Genomic DNA, 20,041 nt, shown 5'->3' on the forward strand with positions numbered 1-20,041 from the left:
TTTTTTCTTATATTCTTATATTAAATATTATAATCTTCCTTGATACCAAACTTGATGATATTCCTTTCAACAACAAAACATTAATTGACATTTGTATATCGGTCAGGACATTCGTCACGGCAAAGTTGAAGTTGATCAGGTCAAATTTTCTAACAGATTCCCTGTTTTTTTTTCATTTTTCTTCTTAAATTCTTATATTGAATGTTATACTCTTCCTTGGTACTAAATTTGAAGTCAATTCTTTCCAATAATAAAAAAGTTATTAGCATTTTTATATCGGTAGGGACATTAGTCGGGGCAAAATCGATGTTCGGGTCAAGTTTTCTAACTCTCTTAATTATTTTTTACGCTTTTTTGCTTATTTTTTCATATCTGATGTTATAATCTTCCTTGATGTCAAATTTGAAGTCGATCCTTCCAAGAACAAAAATGTTATTATCATTTTTCATCTCGGTCAGGACAATCGTCAGGTCATTGGTCAGGACATTAGTGTAACCCCGGTAGGTCTTTTCACCACCGAACACCACCGTACACCGCCGAACACCACCGAACACCACAAAAATTAATATTTTTGAACTTTTATTGTTATAAATGTGACCTAAATATGATATTTAATTTATTAATTCAACAAATAATAAGGTTAAGAGAACAAATATCTACATCGAACAAAAAAGGAGAGTTTATAACACTACAACTCTGCAAACCACCACTGGACACCTCAAGTATTTTTTTTTTCTTCTTAAATAAAAAAGTTGTACCAATTACAAGAAAAAAGACATGAACAAATGTTAAATATTTCGGGACACTAATATCCTTCATCAGTAATTGATTTCAAATGATTCTTGTACACACACAATGTAATCCGGAAAAAATAGTGATGAATCCGGAGACGTTTTTCTTTATATGGATTATATTGATAATCGACTTTAACAGAAAAATGATGCATATAAACATCTAAAAAATTGTTAAATTAGACGTAATTAAATTGATTTTACCGTTTTATTGTATAAAATCACTGATTTTCTCAGTCGTTGATGGTTTTTTGGGTGTTCGGCGGTGTTCGGTGGTGTGCGGTGGTGTTCGGCGGTGAAAAGACCCACCCGTGTAACCCTCACATATATGTGACTTTTTTTCCTACAAAATTTGTGACTTTTTTTCCGTTTACCTATTACTTAAAGCAACTGATTAACGCCAAAAATATTCAATTTTCCCTATACACTTAAATCTATTCGCCGCATTATATTTTATTTTTTTTTAGTTTCGTTTTTTTACATGAAGTTCGCTAACGTCCCAAGTCCAAGATTCCGCATTTTAAGGTTAATCCTGATTTGTACTAACTTTTACAACCTATTTTCCCTTTGTTTTTTCTGAGAAAATAACTGGTCATTCTTGGTTTGATATTTTAATATTGCTTTTATATAATTACACATAAACTAATAAACATGTACACGTCACTTGTAACTTGATCATGTTGATGATCCAGTCACCTGTAAAAGTCATGTGACATTTGTAATTCTAATAAGAATAAGAATATTTTATTCCCAATTAAAGGGCTCTATAAAGAGCTTTTATCTCATTACATACAAATACATAAGATTAGACATAATAACTATAACTGTTGTCTGTAACAGCCTGGAAGCTGGAACATGTTAGGACCATATCAAGTGAGGGATATTAGGATGTCAGTTTCTATTATATAGGCACTGGCTACGGTTACCATGGTTACATTGAAATGTAACAATAATAAAAAAGATATTGTTACATTGGAGACTAATTGCTGGAATGCAGGGTTGGGTAGGGAACTGATTAATTACAATTGTAACAATAATATTCGTGTCTACGGAATTACATTGTGTTATTGCTACGTTATATTTATTCAACTTTAACCTTCTATAGTTTTGTTGCTTAATTCTCCATAATGTACTTAATAATATTATTATTATTATTATTATTATTATTATTAAGTACATAATGAAGAATTAAGCAACAAAACTATAGAAGGTTAAAGTTGAATAAATATAACGTAGCAATAACACAATGTAACCGTAGCACGAATATTATTGTTACATTTGTAATTAATCGGTTCCTTACCCAGCCCTCCAATCCAGCAATTTGTCTCCAATGTAATAACAACAATACTTTATTTTAAGAGGGTTACACAGTTAGCTATATAACTAATCTTCCCTGAGGCCCTTATCATTGAAAAGCATAAACAAAATGCAAACATATACATGGCATACATTAGTATAAAAGTCAAGTATGATGATAATGTTCAATACAACCTGATAAAATGTTATGAAAAACCACTCATGTCTGTTTAAGTGTTTTATTTACAAATTCAATAATATGAACTTTTCCTGTATTTCAAGATTACAGGTACAATGTACATGTATGTTAAAGCTGTAGTAATCAAATACTTTGTCTTTTCTCATATATAGGAATGGAAGGTAGCTATGATTTCAATCAGAAGGAGAGAGGAATTGCTTTACTGATCCATAATGAATATTTCTTGAAGTCCTCTGGATATCAGAATAGACCTGGTGATGATAGGGATTATAAAAGGATGAAGAAAATCTTTAAGACAATGGGCTTCAAAGTGTGCTCCTTCAGAGATAAAACTAAAAGAGAAATATTGGAAATAGCAGATGAAGGTTTGTAAGGCTATCTAGAGTAAAAAATCAAAGTCAAACAACAGAATCACAGTATATCAACTACCTTGGTCGTGTTGGTGGTCTCATGAAGGTAGTGGGTTGAATCCCTAATTGGGTCAAACCAAAGACTGCCTGGAAAATTGCTATTTGCTACTTCTCTGCTAAGCATGCAGTCTTAATAAATATGAACAGAGACTGGTCAGCTTGATGGCAGAATAATGTGCAATGGAGGATGACATTTCTTACTGCAAATTGTTTCCTTGTGAACTAGAACATTAAAAATCCAGCTCAGTCAGTCTAGTACAAAGCAGGGTTCCATTCATGTCCCATCACTATGTTCTCGTTAGGATATGAACGTTTTTTTTTGTGCCACTGGACTTAAAACACCAATCCACCCATCAATCACAGTATATAAAATCAGAAAATAAAAAAAAATGGGAGAAGATACTAAGGGGTCAATCAAACTACAGAGGTCAAATAAACAATATCATGGCCAAAAGGAAAAAAGCTGTAGATAGGTTTTTATTGACACAATTTGATCAAGAGTTACTTCTCTTTTATCGCCATGCTGGAGGTCTAAGTGTGCAAATTCCTTCATAAATCAGACAAACTCCATTAGTTATACTGATGGCTAGACTATAGAAATAGAGTTTTTCTGAACAATTTTTATTGCTTTTAACCTTGCTTAATTCATTCCTACGATCTAGTAAGGATCTCTTACCAGCCTCTGGGTGTGGGATTTTCTCGTTGTGTTGAAGACCCAATGGGGGGCCTTTGGCTGTTCTTTGCTATTTGGTCGGGTTGTTGTCTCTTTGACACATTCCCCATTTCCATTCTCAATTTTATTATTTGTACATCATGTTTCAACTTGGTTAGTCAAACAAGAAAATCAACCGTGTATCCCTCCAAAATGGTGGGCAAGGGAACTATCTCAGCTTTAATAAGTTCATTTGAAACCTATGTATTCATGATCTGTCATCATCATCAAACTCTTTGAATGACAAAAAACAAACCCTGATGAGGTTTTATTTATTTTTATGACCCCGCGTCACAGGAGGGGCATTTAGTGTTACCCTTGTCCGTCCCTATGTCCCAAAATTGGTTTCCGTTCTCTTAATTTAGTTTGCCGCAACCAAATGTTATGAAACTGATACACAATGCTTATTACCACATAACACAGCTCAAGTTTGAATTTGGGTGGCATCCCTTTTAACATTCTAGAGTTATGTCCCTTCATAACGTTATATGCTGGGGTATCATCTATGTCCCATGGACACATTCTTCATTTATTTGATATGATCAAGAAATGTCTAAAATATGCAAATGATGTCTATATTTTAAAAGAATTTACTAAAATGGAATATGTTCATAGTATTTGGAAAAATTTATAAAAATATTATTTTTCAGTGGCTGGAATGGAGGAAAAGCACAGAGGATCTGATTGCTTTGTTTGTGTTGTGGCATCACATGGCTTGGAATCACAGAAGGACACTGACGTCCACAGTCGATCACATGAGAGGGAACATGTGATTGTGGGGGTTGATGGGAAGGAAATGAGTACAAGTGATTTTGTGGAAAAGTTTGATGGAGAAAACTGTGAAGGTTTACAAGGCAAACCCAAATTTTTCTTTATTCAGGTTTTTCACATTTATTAAAGAAATTTTATACTAAAATCACTATAATGAAATCTAATTACTGTTGATGCATTTACTTTTGTTGGTACCAAATTTTCATGCATATTTGATGTCGTTTTTAAAACATTCTTCATTCAAGCCAGGGACTTTCTATAGAAAAGTCCCTGTTCAAGCCTGTAGAAAATTTGAAATTTGTTAAACACTAAACTTTGAAGTTTACCAATACCAACAAAATGTATGCAAATTAGTAACATGATTAATAATGAATCATAGTATTCATTGTACATAATATATTTTATCGTAATTAATGATTTTATGTTATCAATATGAAACAAAACGTATTAAGGTAGCTGGGGTGTCTTCCTTCATCTTGCATTTTGAAATAGCAGATAACAATCGGTCTAGATCTTTAATGAAATGTTCAAATTTCGAGAGTTGTATGTAATTCATGTGTAAGACTTTTCGTGGAACTATAGATAATTATGTGTTTTATCATATTTATGGTTGTATTATACAAAACCAGAATATATTTTTGTTTGATTCACTTTTTTCAACTTTGCCACATAAGGGGAGATAACTCATATAGAAGGGGAGATAACTCTGATAAAGTAACTCTGATAAAGTAACTTTTATAATAGAATGTGTTGTGAAATTACCTATTTTATTATGTAGCAAGAAAATGAGTCCGGTGACCCCATTTTTTCTTTTTCTTATCTGAAAGCATATTATTAGAGCTATCTTCTCATATTTTATCTTACAATTCTATGGTGTAGTTTTGTTTTAATCACACAAAAACCCAGTGTCTCATATTTTATCTTACAATTCTATGGTGTAGTTTTGTTTTAATCACACAAAAACCCAGTGACCCATACTTTTTATTATATTTTTGAAAAAAGCATGATATAAACTACATTTTGACAAATTATTAAAAAATTCTATGGATATTAATGAAGACCCCCTATCCACCTTAAGTATGAATTAAATGAGATGTTTGGTTGAACTCAAAGAGACTTCAACCAAAAGACACAAAAAAAACAAAAGACATTGTGACCTCATCATATGGTCTTCAACAGTGGCAAAATGTTAATATGAAGGGAACATTAGTATGGTTTCTTATTTTAAAAAGGGATTAATTGATCATTTCTATAGATAAAAAATTGAAATTGAAACAATAGCTTTTTCCAGAAGTTGAAATGAGTATTTTGCATTGAAAAGTGTTAATTTCCTGCAGACAAAAAAAATGCATAGGGTAGTACTATAAAGGCAGGGGGTGCACAAAACTATAGGGAGCAAAGAAAGGGTAGAGGGGAGCTACACTCCTCTTCTTTGGGATAACTAGGATACTGGAATATACAGTTTATAAACTTCATCTTTATCATTAAAATCATGTAAATCTTATATGCATGTAAATTCAATTAATGTTCAATAGTAATAAAAGTCAAAACATTAACATTATCGTATTTGGGTGTGTATTATATGCACTTTTTTTAGCAAAGACATATAGTTGGTAAAGGGGATAGGTATTATACACAGCTTCAAACGGTTTTTTTTTGCATTTTTTTTTTAATTATATTTTTTTATTAATAATAACCTTTTCTCTTCATTATTGTATATGTTGTGTACAAGTTATCATTTTGTACAAATTATAATTTGTATTTTGACTTTGTACAAATTACAATTTGTACAAAATTTGACTAAAATTCACTTATAACTTGTACAAAAATTTATAGTATGGATTTTGTTAGAAAAAAAAGCATTGATACACACTATAGAATTTTTATTCAATGACCACACAATAAACCTGATTTACAAAAATACCCAGATGAAGACAGGAAATGTAATTGATACATGCATGTCAGTTAATTCTGATAGTACAATAGAAATTGGGCCCAGTGACAATTCTGATAGAATAATAAAATTGGCCCCAGTGACAATTCTGATAGTATAATAGAAATTGGCCCCAGTGACAATTCTGATAGTATAATAGAAATTGGACCCAGTGAGAATTCTGATAGTATAATAGAAATTGGCCCCAGTGAGAATTCTGATAGTATAATAGAAATTGGCCCAAGTGAGAATTCTGATAGTATAATAGAAATTGGCCCCAGTGAGAATTCTGATAGTATAATAGAAATTGGCCCAAGTGAGAATTCTGATAGTATAATAGAAATTGGCCCCAGTGACAATTCTGATAGTATAATAGAAATTGGCCCAAGTGAGAATTCTGATAGTATAATAGAAATTGGCCCCAGTGACAACCAGGATGACACTGACGTTGAAACACCAATCATATGTGCCAGAAAGTGTGTGCTGTCTGGCCGACAGATCCAAGCCGAATATCTAACCAAGAAAACGAAATGGAAATTATCAGAACTTGCTGTGGGGGATAATGTCATTATACCAATTCCTCAGTATGATCCTGCCCCAACTAATCTTGAAATATCTTAGGTGTAATTATTAAATCTGGAGAATTTGAGTACCACATTAGAACAGCTATAGGAATTTTAACAGGATATTTGTTGAGAAATCAAATTAAAGCTGTTAAAGACACATCTTTATTCGCCGCAACGGTTCCTGAGCTTTAACTTTCGCTACGTGAATCAGTTAAAAAGCTTTCACGAACTAGTGGTCAGGGTCTGTCAGGGGTTTCTTTCATGTAAATGAAAAGGGGGTGCAGCATTTATAAATGTAAATGTAAAAAGCAAAAGATGGTTGTGCAATTCCCGATGCCATAATTCACTCACATGCTCAAACAAATGATACACTATAACTATTTTTGTATTTTGTAAATAAGGTTTGATGTGTGGTCATTGAATAAAAATTCTATAGTGTGTATCAATGCTTTTTTTTTATAACAAAATCCATACTAAATTATTGTACAAGTTATAAGTCAATTTAAGTCAAATTTTGTACAAATTACAATTTGTACAAAGTCAAAATACACAAAATGATAACTTGTACACAACATATATTTAAGATGGAGTTTAAAACAAAAAATGATGTAAATGATAATATTTTTATTTATTCATTATTGCATATTCAAAGTACAGGTTTGACCTCTTGCATGAGTTTAAGGTGCATATAAGTGTGTGTGTAGCAATTAAACAACCATGTCAACAAGAGTTCAATATAATAACCTCATGTTATTCTCTGTTATAGGCATGCAGAATAGGAAGATATAGAGGCGGTGATGAAGGAATGGATAAAGGACTGGAGATTGGAATCACTAAGGAGGAAAACATGAAGAAAAAGAAGAAAACAAAGAAAAAAGGCAAACATATGGTAGATGGTTCAGTTCAGGGTAAATAATAAAGAAAAATGTTCTATTAGTCACAGCATTAAAATATACGCATTTTACCATTGCCTTAGTTTAAATTCTCTTGAATGTTTTTGGCACACCAATCATCCTAGATAAGAACACATACACACTACTTTTCCAGCCAATCTTAAGGCTTTTTGTCCCCTGTGTGTTGCGCAAAAGGGGACATGGTTATGTTCCGTCCTTTCCTATCGACAGTTTGGTTTGACAATTTTATGCAATTTTTGTTTTAAGACAGGTACTACGGTAGCAGAAGCAAATAGGACGATAGATTTTCTAATCTCAGTCCTTGAAACATAAAGCATTCCATCATTAATATTGTACTAGCTAGAAAATATATTCTATGAAATGTTGAAATAAACGGTGACAACAAAAAAACTAGAGGCTCTCAAGAGCCTGTGTCGCTCACCTGATTCTACTTTGGTTTTGGAAATCATGTAAAAATAGATTAAAATCATAACAGATACCCTAATAATGAGTGAGGCCAAATTTGGTTTAATATTGGTCCTGTAATTTAATAAAAAATCCTGGTGGCCATCTTGAACAATAAATCGGCAACAAAGTAGCAACACTTCATCAGCACCTCATAAGAAACATTTATGCCATGTTTTGGTTTCATTCCATTCAGTGCACCTCTAGAAGAAGCATTTGTATGTATTTCCCATAGGGTCTTATGTTAAAGGAAGTCCCCCCATTGGCGGCCATCATGGATGAAGGATCAGCTTCAAAGTAACAAAACTTTGTCAGCACCTCATAAGGAACATTCTTGCCATGTTTGGTTTCAATCCATTCAGTATGTGGTTCTCTAAAAAAGACATTTGTATGTATATCCCATAGGGTCCTTTGTTAAACATTGTCCCCATCTGGCGGCCATCATGGATGAAGGATCAGCTTCAAAGTAACAGCACTTGGTCAGCACCTCAAAAAGAACATGCATGCCATGTTTGGTTTCATTCCATTCAATGGTTCTCTAAAAGAAAACATTTGTATGTATTTCTCATAAGGTCCTATGTTAAACTAAGTCCTCCGCTGGCGGCCATCTTAGATTATGGATTGGCTTCATAGTAACAACACTTGGTCAACACCTCATAAGGAACATTCATGCCATGTTTGGTTTCATTCCATTCAGTGGTTCTCTAAAAGAAATCATTTGTATGTATTTCCCATAGGCTCCTATGTTAAACTAAGTCTCCCGCTGGCGGCCATCTTGGATGATGGATCAGCTTCAAAGTAACAACACTTGGTCAGCACCTCATAAGGAACATTGATGCCATGTTTGGTTTCATTCCATTCAGTGGTTCTCTAAAAGAAGACGTTTGAATGTATTTCCCATAGGGTCCCATGTTAAACTAAGTCCCCCGCTGGCGTCCATTTTGGATTATGGATCGGCTTCAAAGTAACAGCACTCGGTCAGCACCTCATAAGGAACATTCATGCCATGTTTGGTTTCATTCCATTCAGTGGTTCTCTTAAAGAAGACATTTGTATGTATTTCCCATAGGGTCCCATGTTAAACTAAGTCCCCTGCTGGCGGCCATCTTGGATTATGGATCGGCTTCAAAGTAACAACACTCGGTCAGCACCTCATAAGAAACATTCATGCCATGTTTGGTTTCATTCCATTCAGCGGTTCTCTAAAAGAAGACATTTGTATGTATTTCCCATAGGGTCCAATGTTAAACTAAGTCCCCTGCTGGCGGCCATCTTGGATTATGGATCAGCTTCATAGTAACAACACTTGGTCAGCACCTCATAAGAAACATTCATGCCATGTTTGGTTTCATTCCATTCAGTGGTTCTCTAAAAGAAGATATTTGTATGTATTTCCCATAGGGTCCCATGTTAAACTAAGTCCCCCGCTGGCGGCCATCTTGGATTATGGATCGGCTTCAAAGTAACAACACTTGGTCAGTACCTCATAAGGAACATTCATACCATGTTTGGTTTCATTCAATTCACTGGTTCTCTAAAAGAAATCATTTGTATGTATTTCCCATAGGGTCCCATGTTAAACTAAGTCCCCTGCTGGCGGCCATCTTGGATTATGGATCGGCTTCAAAGTAACAACACTCGGTCAGCACCTCATAAGAAACATTCATGCCATGTTTGGTTTCATTCCATTCAGCGGTTCTCTAAAAGAAGACATTTGTATGTATTTCCCATAGGGTCCAATGTTAAACTAAGTCCCCTGCTGGCGGCCATCTTGGATTATGGATCAGCTTCATAGTAACAACACTTGGTCAGCACCTCATAAGAAACATTCATGCCATGTTTGGTTTCATTCCATTCAGTGGTTCTCTAAAAGAAGATATTTGTATGTATTTCCCATAGGGTCCCATGTTAAACTAAGTCCCACGCTGGCGGCCATCTTGGATTATGGATCGGCTTCAAAGTAACAACACTTGGTCAGTACCTCATAAGGAACATTCATACCATGTTTGGTTTCATTCAATTCACTGGTTCTCTAAAAGAAATCATTTGTATGTATTTCCCATAGGGTCCTATGTTAAACTAAGTCCCCCGCTGGCGGCCATCTTGGATAATGGATCAGCTTCAAAGTAACAACACTTGGTCAGCACCTCATAAGGAACATTCATGCCATGTTTGCTTTCATTCCATTCAGTGGTTCTCTAGAAGAAGTTTAAAATGTAAAAAGTTAACGATGACGATGGACAACGACGGACTAAAGCTAGTGAAGAACTCTGTAGAAAATTTGTTGATGAATTTTGATGACAAAAGCTTCTAATGTGATTGGTGTTTTGATCCCTAAGAGATAGCTTCAAAAACTCAGACAATATCGAACTGATCAATAGTCTATTTGTCAATTACCAATTTGATTATGTCATTACAAACTTTTAACACAGGTTGTTTCCTATGCCAGCAATTGCAAACTGGTTTAAACTGGACAAAATTGGCTGCTGTTTTTTTTCAATTTTTAATGAAAAATAACAACTGATAACAAAATAGTTGAGATAAAAAAATAATTAATATAATAATTGTAATTCAAAGACTTAAAACTTAAAGATTACACTCATTACACTGATGAATTTATTCTTTCTGTTAGCTGTTTATTGTCAATGAAAATTTGTTGTCCTTTACAATGTAAATTACTCAGTCTTTAGTTTTCTATGTTGTGTTTTGTGTACTGTTGTTTGTCTGTTTGTCTTTTTTCTATTTTAGCCATTGTGTTGTCAGTTTATGTTCGACTTATGAGTTTGAATGTCCCTTTGGTATTTTTCACGTCTCTTTAACACATCTGTCATCTACTTTTTGTTTAGAACCAGATACAAGTGAGAAGCAAGATTCTAAAGATGAAACATTTGATGAATCGGATGACAGTGTGGATGATGAAGAAGATGTAGTGACATCAGATACAGATGATGATGAAGACTTTGCAGAGTTTAGAGCTAAGTTTCAAGGTATGAATAAGACAATTTTTATCTCACCTGTGTCGAAATTCATAGCAGGGAGACTTGGATGTGCTGTTTCTGGCAGTGATGGCATAAAAAATTGTCACCACTGGATTTGGTCACAAAAGATGGGACATTTCTTGTTATTATACTTCATGTCAAAATGCCAGATTTTGATTGGTTAATAGGAGGGAGACAATTTACTCTATCCCATGGCAAATACTCTATTACCCTTCACGGAGACGCTTGCTCAAGTGTGCGCTTTAATAAATACAGATGATTGTTATGTACAAGACGACATAGTTTATTACTTTGAATTTGAAATTTAATTGACAGTAATAATAGAACATTCAGTATAATAAATTAAATAAAACATATCTGAGAGGGTGATAGAGTAAATTCTTACCTCTCAAAAAGACATTGTCAACCTTGGCTTCGCCTCAGTTGACAATGTTTTCTCAGGGTAACAATCTGCTCTATCACCCTCTCAGCTATGTGTTATCTATATAGTGTTAACAGTTGATTCTTCTGAAAGCTGTTTACCAATTTTTAGTTCCATATGTCAACAACTTTTTATTTAAAAAAAACATAGATGAGGACCATTATGACTTTTCTGTAATTGCTACAAATATCAGGCTAAGATAATGTTATTACAGCCCACAATCTGCTTGGATGGATTTCCATTTATTTCTGCTCAGAACTGTTCCCTGTTTAGATATCTTTTTTATCATATTTATCCAGCATTTTTGTTTATTATCGGGTAATGCTTGAGTGATTTGGACTAATAAATTCTTTTGGCATTCTTGGGACTTTCTATACATTTTGTGTTTCTCTTTGGAAAAATTAATAAACTTAAAAATTCTTGTTTTTAATTTCCCAATGTCTAATTGTACAATTGAAGTTTTGCACTAAAAAGAATTAAACTCTGACAAAGAAATCATTATTTCTACTTTTATTGGCCACCATTATCCAAACCCTAGTATACTATTTTCTAACACATAAAAAAAATAAATTCCATAGCTATGAAAAACAGTCTATCAATAAAGAAGCTGAATTATACAATGTTATTCCATATTTAAATGATGTCATGTTTTCACAAAACAATCTCCTTTATGAACTGAATCTAAAGTTTAACCATCCAATACAAAATTTGCATAGTTCAAACCTCTTGTTTTCTTGAATTATATTTCATCAAGAAGTTTTGGCGGCAAGTGTTCTAGAAGCTAAAGAGACTATTATACGAGGGTGTTAAAGGGTTATTTTCGTGCAACGTGTTTTGCCATTTTTATTTCACCGGCAGCTGTGAAAAAGGTTCGTTATTCACTGTGTTTCGTGAAATCGGAAAAAAGATCAACGTGCAAGAAATTTTTAATTGTTTGTTCATCGTGAAATGGCAATTTTATTTGGTGTTCTTCCGTGCAGATACCCCCCTTTACGCCCCTCTTATACAGTTGGAGAAGTATGATTAAATGGTGTCATATCATTTGAGATTAACTTTGTCTAGAGTTTTTTTTATGAAACTTTGTTGACAGAAGCTTTTATATGATTACGAGATAACATCTCAAGTAAAAATTTGAAAATATATTTCCCTCCTTTTCTGTATGTTATTGATAAATGGACTTAGTGTTTGGCAGTCAAAATTAAATATTACAGATAAGACACAGAGTTTCCAAGAATCCTTTTCACATTTTTAGTACATTTTTGTAATTGTGTTCTTTTGATATTAAATAGAAATTGATGCAGATTTGTCAAAAGAAAGTCATCCCAAACAGAGATTAGAATTGGAAAAGAGATTACGGAGAAAAAAAATAGAGGAGCTGGATGCTAAAGGACTGATGCCAGATGAGGACAGTGTTAAAGTCAGTGTAGGCAGTGGTTTTTCCAAGATAGATGTGCCTGCAAATGCCAAAACAGATGAGCAAATTGTTTCTGTAGATAAAACAAAACCCTCAGCATACGAAGAGTCTTCGTTACAATTAGACGATAAAAAGTTGGTAAGAAAAAATGACAGTAAACTATCCACTGAAGAAGTAGATGCCAAAGGTTATAAACCATCTGAGAGGAGAGTTGAATATGTTGTTCCCATGGTTACAGTAGTACCCTGTCCAGACGATACACTCATTATGTTTGCTTCAACATCAGGTTTGTACTGTTTTACACTTATTTTGAAGTTATAGATCTTTCTACAGGACAAAGAATTGTGCACCTGCTGTTTTGATTTTTTAATTGACTTGATTCTTATGATTTCTGTTGCGAATACAAAAACATGAACATTTTTGTTTATATGAAATAACACAGCTCAGATGTATTTTATTCTGTATATTTTAATAAAAGGTTGTATCAATAAGTCAGCAATATACTTTAAATAATGGATGCATTTATTTTCAAGGTTGAGTAGTCATCAATAACAAAATATGTTAAAAAGAACTTCAAATTTATTTCTTGAAAGTTGGCTTATTTCATATTTACAAAAGTCTGTAGTTGAAATTGACCCTCGAATTCCTCAAATTCAGAATAATAAAGAAAATTTGAAAACATTTCTTGGCCTGAACAGGGACAAATTGTCCAATATATAGAATTAATCTCAATGTTAAGACTGAAGGTAGAATTCATTAAAAATTTGTGTATTTACTGGAAAGCTCTTTAATTTGAAGCTTGAACTTAAGATATTTGGCATGTCACTCTCTCACCACAACACAATTTTCATGTCTCATTTTGATCCACATGTAACTTTGACCTTTGCCTTCAAAATAAACTTTTGGCCTCATAGGCATAGTGGTCTAAGTAGTTTGTCAAAACTGAGCTTGTGAGTTTAAACCTAGCTCATGGCAGGTGTGTTTTAATCTGGAATTTAAATGACTAGAATTGCCAAATTTCCTACAGAAAGGTAGTAGTTCTCTCAAGCCACGTCAGCTTCCTCTACCAAATAAAACTGGCGTCAATGATATTGGCAATAGTACTGAAAGTGAAATTAAACACCAACAATCAATCAATCAAAGTCAAGTTATTAGTTTCATAGATAGTGTTTATGTTTTCCTCATACAATCATATATCCACGACTTGGACTTGAGGTAGAGACATTCTCACTTGACATTCACAAAACACTAAAAAAGTTATGGTGGAATGAAATTGTTTCATGGTTTTTGATGTGTTAGAATTTATGATAAACATTCAAATCAGAGTATGTAGTATGATTGTCATTTAGACAACTTTGCACCAGAGACCAAATGACATGGATGTAAGCAACTACATGTCACTGTAAGATCTTCAACAATGAGCAAAATCAAGATGAATGTGAGAGATATCCATGTGACACATCCATTTTAAAATTTAATTAGACCACACATTAAAAAAAAATGATAAAATGGAAGGACTGTATAAGCAGCTGGTGATCAAAACTTCTTTCAGCAATGTGTCAGCATCAACAAGCTTATTTAAACCTGCTTATTTTTACTTTGTCTAAAATTTATTATTTCAGGGAATTTTGCTGTACGAAGCCCTGCAGCTGGTAGTTGGTTACTTAACAAGCTTTACCAGCAGCTTAAGGTTTATACAAAAGATCCTGGTAGTTTTCAGAACATTAACTTCCTGAATATTTTGACAGAGGTTTTAACCTGTATGAGTTTGGAAACATATAGTCCTGGAGAAAAGAGTCATACAAAATATTTAGAAGGACGGTTTTCTCCTGGTTGCATCACTCATTGCCTAACAGAACAAGTATTTTTTACAGAAAAGCCATCAAAAAGAAAATTTTCATTTTTAAAACTGTTTAAAAGATAAATCAGAATAGTGATATTTATTTTTGTTATATATGTTTTTTTTAGTTAGTTATTATACTCACTGGAATAACTAGGTTTTATTTTAAAGGGTGGGGTCACAAAAAATATCTGCTTGAAAATGGTGAAAACATTTTGGTGAGTAGATTTTTAGGAACTGTAAATAAAATCTTCCTGGGATTATCATTTCCATTCAAATATTGTATCCAATGAGTCAACAAATTAGGTGACTTGTTTTAATTAAAATCCTTTAAACAAACAAATGTCATATTAACGTTCACCATTGGGTAAACCTATTTTATAAAAGGCATTTTATAACCTATCAGATGATCAAATCATCAAAGAATTAAATTAAGGGGATATCAGGCTTCAATTATTTTGTTAACAGGAAGTTCCAACAAAAAAAAAACCTTGAAATTAAAAACTGCTTGTTCTCCTTTAAGGATGTACTAAGGTGAAGTTAAAAAAATCTAGAATTTAAAATTGATACTATAAGTCGGAAGAGCATTAGTTAAGGAACAAAATAAGCTAAAAATATTGATAGGTTATGGAGCTCCTTTTTGAGATATTTGATTTTTGTCGAGCCAGCGACTTTTGTTGCAGAAAGCTCGACATAGGGATAGTGATCCGGTGGTGGCGGCAACGGCGTTAGCTAACTTCTTAAAAGCTTTACATTTTAGAAGGTGGAAGACCTGGATGCTTCATACTTTGTATATGGATGCCTCATGTTACAAAGTTTCCGTCAGTCACATGTCCAATGTCCTTGACCTCATTTTCATGGTTCAGTGACTACTTGAAAAAAAAGTTAAGATTTTTTGTAATGTTAAATTCTCTCTTATTATAAGTAATAGGGTAACTATATTTGGTATGTGTGTACCTTGCAAGGTCCTCATGCCTGTCAGACAGTTTTCACTTGACCTCGACCTCATTTCATGGATCAGTGAACAAGGTTAGGTTTTGGTGGTCAAGTCCATATCTCAGATACTATAAGCAATAGGTCTAGTATATTCGGTGTATGGAAGGACTGTATGGTGTACATGTCCAACTGGCAGGTGTCATCTGACCTTCACCTCATTTTCATGGTTCAGTGGTTATAGTAAAGTTTTTATGTTTTGGTCTGTTTTTCTTATACTGTATGCAATAGGTCTACTATATTTGGTGTATGGAATGATTGTAAGGTGTACATGTTTAGCTGGCAGGTGTCATCTGACCTTGACCTCATTTTCATGGTTCAGTGGTCAAAGTTAAGTTTTTGAGTTTTGGTCTATTTTCATGGGTCAGTGGTCAATGTTAAGTTTTTGAGTTTTGGTCTATTTTTCTAATACTATATGCAATAGTTCAACTATATTTGGTGTATGGAAATATTTTATGATCTATATGTCAGTCAGGTTTTATTTGACCTTGACCTCATTTTCAAGGTTCATTGCTCAGTGTTAAGTTTTTGTGTTTTGGTCTGTTTTTCTTAAACTATAAACAATAGCAATAGGTCAACTATATTTGTTGTATGGAAGAATTGTTAGCTGTACATGCCTGCCTAGCATGGTTCATCTGACCTTGACCTCATTTTCATGATTCATTGGTCAATGTTTAGTTTACTTGGTTAATGTTAAGTTTATGTGACAGTTGTAATAAAGCTTTATATTTAGGACTATCAACATAATATCAATGATTAGTAAAGAAGGCGTGTGCAGTCTTGTTTAAAAATGGTGGGAAAAGACTGACTCCGACTTTTACCTTATATTTGCATTGGTATTATTTGGGTCTCAAATCGAAAGAAATGAAATCTAGAATCTGCTTAAATTTTGGTAAATGACCTTTTATGAGCTATTGAAGTCTTATATGAAAAGAAAAATGGGTGTTATGGAGCAAAATATTTTACCCTGTATTGTAGGAAAAAAACCCAAGGAGTCCGAACATCTGACACAAATTTCTAAACCTCACCTAAGTACATCCTTAAGTAAAATGAAAAAAACATTTCAGTCAATCATATCTTTTAAAGTTTTAGGATTTTATAGAAAATTCTACATCTGCATTAAAAGCTCTTGATTCTCCTTGAAGTGAAATCTTTTACATTTGTGTGTTTGTGAATTTTTTACTTCCTGATCTGCAAAGGCAAAGGCAGGTGTAAACAATTGATGAGCCCTTTTAATCAGAATCAATATCATTTTTTTGGCATAAAAATGTAAAAAATATTTCTTCTTCCTTTACTTGCCACAACACGTCAGTAAGGGCACGACCCCTAGGGATATCAGGATAAAGTTCCATAACATTATAAAAAAATCCCCACTTGAAGCCCTGTATCTGTATCTGCTTCTGGTACTTTATCTTTATTTTGTTTAACCATTCTTATATTCTATATTAGGGGTGGGCTTAAAGGTTTATCAAATGTTTATCAAATATGATCAGAATTTGTGCCATTTTTCATATTCAGGTTAATTTACAGGGCCAAATAAGTTAAAAAATGTACCTTATCAAATAGTGTCTGTGATTGCTTAGACATACCTGCCAACATAACAATTCTAGAAAGGAGACTTCCTTTTTTTACTGAAAAAAAATGAAATCTTCCCATTTGTTAAAAAATCATCAAGTTTTTCTAGTATTTTCTGTGACTGATTTTCGCAATATCACAAGTATTATTCTTATTGGCATAGTAGAATAAAGAATGTTGTTTTAGCTAATTAAATCCATGAATAGACAATTCATCCTTTTGTGCTTTTAACGATATGAAAATACATTGTATCTTGATACAAAATTGTGAATGGAAAAATGTCGTCACACATCATCTCCCCCTTAGTAAAGATCAAAAAGGAGATTACCCACTTTGTAGCTCCAAAAGGTTGGCAGGTATGTTGAAAATTAAACAGTACATTTGAACTGGATTTTTCATGTTGGTTTTAAGATATATATCAATAAATTGTGAGTACTGACATTAATTTAATATAAAAAAAAAGTGAAATTTAGTTAATTTTTATGAAGTGAGCATTATTTTTTGTTGTTGTTGTTTTTAACATTTCACATTTATTTATACTCTTAAAAGAATAGAGAACATACTCTTGAAATATTAAAGTTAATACTCTTGAAATAATAAAAGTTAATACTCTTGAAATAATAAAATTTAATACTCTTGAAATAATAAAAGTTAATACTCTTGAAATGATAAAAGTTAATACTCTTGAAATAATAAAATTTAATACTCTTGAAATAATAAAAGTTAATACTCTTGAAATAATAAAAGTTAATACGCTTGAAATAATAAAAGAAATACTCTTGAAATAATAAAGGAAATATCTTGAAATAATAAAAGAAATGAAGAGTGTGAATCAATATAAAATTGTATTGTATCTTGATTCTTGCTCTTAAAAAAGAAAGTAACCTTATTTATGAGTTAGTTTAAACAACATTTATTCAGATAAATCATCACATAAGAATATAATACAATTAAAATAAATATGAGTTCATGTGACAATGGTCTATCTTCATCTTTCATTGTGGCAATATTTTATCTTGCTAATTGTTTTTATTTGAGATTTTCATATTTTTAACAGTTTCACCAAAATCTGACTGTTTTCATTTACAAACTGTAAACCAACTAATGTTTTGCAAGCTGTTGATTTTCCCCATTTATGCAAGTAGAAATATCAATCAACACAAATCTGTAAAAATATGATCTTCCCCATTAATATATAAACATCTCAAGAATATGAAGGAAATATTGAAAAAAAAAATCATTGCCACAAAGTCAGCAAGAAATGTCTAAATATAATTTATGTGAAATAAGTTGGTTTACAGTATAACAAACAGAGAATAGACATTAGATATAAATATATTTAAAGTGATCATACATGAATATCTATTACATTTCAGTATTACAATTGTTAAATGTAAATGGTTATGATTCAAAGTATTTTTTATAATGTTAGCTTTGTATTTATATGTATATTTTTTTTACATAATTCAATTTTGTGGATTGAATAGCTTAAGAACTATTTGATATGTGAACGAAGAAAAAAAGCTATCCTGATATCAAATTTATACATCTATCTCAACTTTGTTTTTTTTTCAAAAAGAAATGATTCCAAAAATATAATCTTTTTCTACAGATTGGTTACATTATACACAAATATTTCAAAAAGCAATTCCTGAAACATATTTTATCCAAATGCTTGGTAGCACTGAAGGGTATAAAGGTTGCATTCATTTTGAATTTTAATCACTGAATTGCAATTGAACATCTTTAGAACATTTTTTGAATTTGAGTTATCTTCCTTTGCCCTTAATTGTAGTTGAACATCATTTGTTAATTTTTAATAAAATGGTATTCTTAACAAAGTATGATTATACACAAACACGTCAATGTATTATCAATCAAATGCTTGACATTGGTATGGACATGATCTAATGAAAATTTACCTCACTGCACTTAGTTGTTTTTTAACTCTCAAATGTTCAAAAGCAGTGTTGGTAGAGTAAGAAATGAGTGAATTGCAACTTTATTTGGTTTACAAAACCATAGATGTTGAGTTTGTCTAATTATAAATCAGAAAAGTCTTCATATTTAATTGGCTAGATGGGGGTCAGGATGGTAGCACAGTAATACATAAATATACATACATTTTTCCTCATGGAAGGGGAAGCTAAGTATGTTTGATAGTATGTTTAAATATTTAATTCAACAAAGCTTTGACTGATAAAACAATATATATAGAGCTCATTTGATTGTAGATTGAGTGGTGTCATGTTGTATTGTACCTAAGTCATGTATTATAAAAACAAAATCTTTATTTAATGATAATTAATGTATGTTAAATTACATGTTTTATGTTGATTATTTATACAAAATCAGCCGCGTTACATAAATAAAATTTAATGAAAAATATACATTTTTTAAATGATATTTTTTTTAAGTTTCATTGCCTTACAATTAATAGAAAAAAAGGATATGCAGGGTTTGATATGCTTGAGACATAAAATACTTATGACCAAATCTGTGTATTAAAGAAACAGAGCTTTCACTGAAGTTCTTATTTGGAAAATTTGCTGAAAGTAAGGTCTTGGCAACAATTACAGACGTCAAACTTATAGCTAACACTAGGAAAACTGATTTTTGATTTACCTGCAGTGCAGAATGGTTTAAAGCTTTATATTTCAGAAGATAAAAGAATACGTCATACCTTGTATACAGATGTTTCATGTTTGAAATTGCAACCTGGTTTATGTCTGTTGTTCTTGACCTCATTTTTATGGTTCAGTG

The 20,041-nt window shown here is 32.3% G+C and overlaps 1 protein-coding gene across 3 annotated transcripts; it reads left to right on the forward strand.

Moving 5' to 3' along the window:
- Nucleotides 1-1,335: 1,335 nt before the first annotated feature.
- On the forward strand, nucleotides 1,336-19,490 carry LOC127707919 (uncharacterized). 3 transcript variants are annotated; one of them, XR_007985090.1, is made up of 8 exons: nucleotides 1,336-1,392; nucleotides 2,439-2,651; nucleotides 4,059-4,288; nucleotides 7,445-7,586; nucleotides 10,883-11,023; nucleotides 12,746-13,156; nucleotides 14,493-15,842; nucleotides 15,990-19,490. XR_007985090.1 is itself a non-coding variant. In XM_052212682.1 (7 exons), the coding sequence occupies exons 2-7, from the start codon at nucleotides 2,441-2,443 to the stop codon at nucleotides 14,792-14,794; spliced, it is 1,437 nt and encodes a 478-aa protein (XP_052068642.1). In that variant the 5' UTR covers nucleotides 1,336-1,392; nucleotides 2,439-2,440; the 3' UTR covers nucleotides 14,795-19,490. The 3 variants fall into 3 exon arrangements, 2 of the variants coding, with proteins under 2 accessions (XP_052068642.1, XP_052068643.1); XM_052212682.1 differs by having other exon boundaries at nucleotides 14,493-19,490; XM_052212683.1 differs by having other exon boundaries at nucleotides 1,352-1,382; nucleotides 14,493-19,490.
- The last annotated feature ends 551 nt before the right edge of the window (nucleotides 19,491-20,041 follow it).

This window comes from Mytilus californianus, unplaced genomic scaffold, assembly GCF_021869535.1.
Source record: "Mytilus californianus isolate M0D057914Y unplaced genomic scaffold, xbMytCali1.0.p SCAF_7, whole genome shotgun sequence".
Classification (NCBI taxonomy): Eukaryota; Metazoa; Mollusca; class Bivalvia; order Mytilida; family Mytilidae; genus Mytilus; species Mytilus californianus.

Coding starts and splice junctions, on each gene's coding strand:
- LOC127707919 (XM_052212682.1), top strand. CDS start 2,441: ATGGAAGGTAGCTATGATTTCAATCAGAAGGAGAGAGGAATTGCTTTA. Junction 4,289..7,444: donor CCAAATTTTTCTTTATTCAG/GTTTTTCACATT, acceptor TCTCTGTTATAG/GCATGCAGAATAGGAAGATA. Junction 11,024..12,745: donor GTTTAGAGCTAAGTTTCAAG/GTATGAATAAGA, acceptor GATATTAAATAG/AAATTGATGCAGATTTGTCA.